The 5,000-nt window shown below is 47.6% G+C and overlaps 1 protein-coding gene across 1 annotated transcript in view; it reads left to right on the top strand.

Moving 5' to 3' along the window:
- hmcn2 (hemicentin 2) overlaps positions 1–5,000 on the top strand; it is a 152,926-nt gene that overhangs the window by 131,142 nt on the left and 16,784 nt on the right. Inside the window, exons 58-62 of the mRNA XM_076270721.1 lie at positions 1,283–1,447; positions 2,345–2,452; positions 3,164–3,298; positions 4,037–4,171; positions 4,904–5,000. The exon at positions 4,904–5,000 is cut by the window's right edge and continues 173 nt beyond it. Of these exons, the coding sequence (XP_076126836.1) occupies positions 1,283–1,447; positions 2,345–2,452; positions 3,164–3,298; positions 4,037–4,171; positions 4,904–5,000 (640 nt within the window). The remainder of the gene's footprint in view (positions 1–1,282; positions 1,448–2,344; positions 2,453–3,163; positions 3,299–4,036; positions 4,172–4,903) is intronic.

Raw genomic sequence — 5,000 nt, 5'->3', positions numbered from 1 at the left:
GCTTAGACCAAAGTAACCAAGCTTGAAGCTTTTGTTACTATACCCTGAACACAGTGTATCCATACCCTAAACACAGTGTATCCATACCTTAAACACAGTGTCATACCTTAAACACAGTGTATCCATACCCTAAACACAGTGTATCCATACCCTAAACACAGTGTATCCATACCCTAAACACAGTGTATCCATACCCTAAACACAGTGTCATACCTTAAACACAGTGTATCCAGACCTTAAACAAAAGCGCTGCTTTGCACTTAGTTGCAATTCTGCAACACACTTGCTCCTGCACACTACACACTATTTCATACATAAGACACTTCGTTCATAAATGAAATCTCATGGTACAGTATCATTGGGACAACACATCTATTCAAAATACAAAACACATTGGGTGATTGAAAACACTTTGACACACATGTGAAAAAACTTACTTACAAAACTGAACACCAATCAGCCAGCCACAAATAGGCCTCAGTTGAGCCATTTTGAGAACTTTGCAAGCATGGAGGCAGAGAGAGCAAGAGGTAGAGGAAGAGGAAGACAAAGAGAGAGAGGAGTAGGAGGTGGTGGAAGAGGCTATGCACAGAACAATATGTCAGATGATATTAGAGAAACTTTAGTGGATCATGTGATAAATCATGGCCTGACAATGAGGGAAGCTGGGCAGAGAGTCCACCACATCTAAGCCTGTTTTACAGTAGTGTACTTTTGTTTTTATTTTATTTTTGTGTTACTGCATTTACTGTACTGTACTGTAAAGTATAGTACTGTGATGTACAGCATTGAGTTGATGTCATTTGTAACCTTTCAGTACTTTCATTTTTGTTTTTTGTCAAAACCTTTTTTGGAAAACAAACTGTAAGTGTTACATTGAGCTTCACCGAATGCTAACTGATAAACTGAATAAAAGCAGTGTAAATGAAAGACTGCGGTGTTTTAAATAAAGTACACTAGTGTGTTGCTGCTAATCTAAAAATTGTATTCATATGTGTTTCATTTTGTCATTAAAGTGACATTTTGACAAAGGATTGTTAGGTTTTGATAGCAGTGTTTCAATTGGACATAGATGTGAATGGTTTATTTCCCAGTGTTGTGTCTTGTGTGCTTGTGTGTAAAGTTTTGACACAATGAGCCGAGTTTTGCAAAAAGTGTTCAACCAATGGGCAAAAACTGTAATACACACACACACACACACACACACACACACACACACACACATATTGTGCAGTAGCCCTGTGAGTTGATGTAAGGTCTCTGCTGTTTCTGTGTCCTGAAGTCCCCCCGACCATCGAGGATGATGTCACCACCATCACGGCGATTAAGATGTCTCCCGTGGTTCTGCCCTGCCAGGCAACGGGCCGTCCAGAACCAACAGTCAGCTGGACCAAGAGCGGCGCCCAGCTGGGTTCCCGTGGGGGTAGTCACCGGGTCCTGCCCACGGGTACACACAGAACCTCACCCGCCCCCCCTACAGGCTGCACACAGAACCACACCTCACCCGCCCCCTACAGGCTGCACACAGAACCTCACCCGCCCCCTACAGGCTGCACACAGAACCTCACCTGCCCCCCCTACAGGCTGCACACAGAACCTCACCCGCCCCCTACAGGCTGCACACAGAACCTCACCTGCCCCCCTACAGGCTGCACACAGAACCACACCCGCCCCCTACAGGCTGCACACAGAACCTCACCTCACCCGCCCCCTACAGGCTGCACACAGAACCTCACCTCACCCGCCCCCTACAGGCTGCACACAGAACCTCACCTCACCCGCCCCCTACAGGCTGCACACAGAACCTCACCTCACCCGCCCCCTACAGGCTGCACACAAAACCTCACCTCACCCGCCCCCTACAGGCTGTACACAGAACCACACCTCACCCGCCCCCTACAGGCTGCACACAGAACCACATCTAACCTACCACTAGATTTACAGAGATGCTGTTAGTGATGCTTATATATGCTGTGAGGGAATACCAAAGGATACATCAATATCCTAAATAATAATGTTAATAATGTTATTCATTTACTGTCAGTCGCTTAGGATAAAAGTACCTAGCAAATGAATAAATGTAAATGTAAATGGACACAATAAAGTGGTGTCCTTTGGTAATCAGATTGTTTTAAAGATGGATCACTACAGCTTCAGTACACCACAATATGACTCATTATCTTCACATGAGTATTTTGGTACAAAGGCTGAGGTTTCCCAGACTAAGCAGTCATCAGATGCGACAGGCTACATAATGCATGTATGCATTCACACATGACTTTACTAAGATGTGAATATGTGTGTGTCTGTGTGTGTGTGTCTGTGTGTGCGTCTGTGTGTGCAGGTGCTCTGGAGATCACTGCTAGTCTCCCAAGCCATGCAGGGAGGTACACCTGTGCAGCCCGCAACCCTGCAGGCGTGGCCTACAAACATGTCGCTCTCAGCGTGCAAGGTGAGCCCCGCCCTACATCAGCCCCCACCTCACGACTTCCCCCGTACTTCATGTCTCGTTTCCTCGGTGGTTCCTCATTGGTGGAATGAGTTGCTTAGTGTTCTGCATTCTTGCGATAGCTTTGGGTCTTTCAAGAGGGGTCTAAAGACTCATCTGTTAAGTTCTGTAGTGCCAGTAAAAGCGATACAGACCCCTTCAGGCTATGGCATACGTGTCATTCAACCTATTGTAAGTTGATGTACCATCACAACGGTCTTGGAAATATATTATGAAGGTTGAAAAACTCCATGGTGTTGCTTTAATTCATTAAGTAATTAACTCCTCTCCTCTGTCCACTGTAAGAGCCCAACCTCTCCTCTCCTCTGTCCACTGTAAGAGCCCAACCTCTCCTCTCCTCTCCTCTCCTCTGTCCACTGTAAGAGCCCAACCTCTCCTCTCCTCTCCTCTCCTCTGTCCACTGTAAGAGCCCAACCTCTCCTCTCCTCTCCTCTGTCCACTGTAAGAGCCCAACCTCTCCTCTCCTCTGTCCACTGTAAGAGCCCAACCTCTCCTCTCCTCTCCTCTGTCCACTGTAAGAGCCCAACCTCTCCTCTCCTCTCCTCTCCTCTGTCCACTGTAAGAGCCCAACCTCTCCTCTCCTCTCCTCTCCTCTCCTCTCCTGTGTCCACTGTAAGAGCCCAACCTCTCCTCTCCTCTCCTGTGTTGATGTAGAGCCTCCAGAGGTCAGACCCATGGCCGAGGAAGTCCAGGTGGTGCTGCACCAGGGTGTCGTCCTGCCCTGTGATGTCACAGGCTTCCCCCGACCCTCCATCACCTGGCAGAGGGAGGGTGTTCCCCTGGCAACCGGTGAGGCATTCAACTCTGTTGCTAGGTGCTGAACATGCTCCAAGTGCTCGTGTCCAGCTGCTGGTTACAGAGGACACTCATGTACACTCATGTCATTTGATGTGGAAGTCCAGAGCAAGTTTAAGATTGTTTGTATTTATTAAGAAGCTCCTGGTAAACCTGACTAAAGACTAAATCTGACTAAAGGCCTCTCATTGGTGTTTGTTCCTCATCTGTGTGTGTTCCTCATCTGTGTGTGTTCCTCATCTGTGTGTTTTGTGTGTGTTCCTCATCCATGTGTGTTCTGTGTGTGTTCCTCATCTGTGTGTGTTCCTCATCTGTGTGTGTTCCTCATCCATGTGTGTTTTGTGTGTGTTCCTCATCTGTGTGTGTTCCTCATCCGTGTGTGTTCCTCATCTGTGTGTGTTCCTCATCTGTGTGTGTTCCTCATCCGTGTGTGTTTTGTGTGTGTTCCTCATCTGTGTGTGTTCCTCATCTGTGTGTGTTCCTCATCTGTGTGTGTTCCTCATCCGTGTGTGTTTTGTGTGTGTTCCTCATCCATGTGTGTTTTGTGTGTGTTCCTCATCCATGTGTGTTCTGTGTGTGTTCCTCATCTGTGTGTGTTCCTCATCCATGTGTGTTTTGTGTGTGTTCCTTATTCTGAGTGTGTTCCGTGTGTGTATTGTGTGTTCCTCATCTGTGTGTGTTCCTCATCTGTGTGTGTTCTGTGTGTGTTCCTCATGCTTGTATGTTCCTCAGGGCACCGGATGGCTCTTCTGTCCAATGGAGCCCTCAAGTTCTCTCGGGTTACCCTGGGCGATGCCGGAACCTACCAGTGCCTGGCTCAGAACGCAGCTGGCACTGCCGTGGGTAGAATCCGCCTGGTTCTGCAAGGTACGGAGCATGTTCTAGGAGGGGACTAGGTGACGGAACAGGAGCATGTTGTGGGTGGGGACTAGGTGGCGGAACAGGAGCATGTTCTGGGTGGGGACTAGGTGGCGGAACAGGAACATGGCTAATGGAGATCAATGCTTCAGTCTAGAAAGAACTTGCACAACAATGTTGCCGATGCAATTTTTAACCCAGTCAGTGAAAAGTGCAAAGTGCTCCCATTCAGACCATCATCAGTGCAGTAATGGAGATCAAAGGGTATGGCCACAGCTGCTCTAACTGTAACTGTTTTGCTGTGAGAGCTTAATGCACATTTATACCAAGCAGCTGTATTGAGGGGACAGTAAGTGTTGTGGTCATGACATCAGTGCTTATGCATTCTACACATATCTACATCACATGGTCATGACATCAGTGCTTATGCATTCTACACATATCTACATCACATGGTCATGACATCAGTGCTTATGCATTCTACACATATCTACATCACATGGTCATGACATCAGTGCTTATGCATTCTACACATATCTACATCACATGGTCATGACATCAGTGCTTATGCATTCTACACATATCTACATCACATGGTCATGACATCAGGGCTTATGCATTCTACACATATCTACATCACATGGTCATGATCCTGTATCCTGTCATCTGTGCATATACACTACAGCCATATGGCGTGTGATGAGGTAGTTGTGTCTGTCTAATGCCACCTCTGACCCCCAGTGCCCCCGGTGTTGAGTGTTCCGCGGTCGGAGTTCTCCGCTGTGCTGGGTCAGCCGGCCAGCCTGGAGTGTGGTGCGGACGGGCAGCCTCCCCCCGA

This window comes from Alosa pseudoharengus, unplaced genomic scaffold (genome assembly GCF_046254945.1).
Source record: "Alosa pseudoharengus isolate Yale_2024_CS ecotype anadromous, Long Island Sound unplaced genomic scaffold, YU_APseudo_1.1 YU_APseudo_1.1_scf_6, whole genome shotgun sequence".
NCBI classification, from domain to species: domain Eukaryota; kingdom Metazoa; phylum Chordata; class Actinopteri; order Clupeiformes; family Clupeidae; genus Alosa; species Alosa pseudoharengus.
The sequence above is the reverse complement of the archived record's forward strand: the minus strand, read 5'-3'. Positions and strand labels throughout refer to the sequence as shown.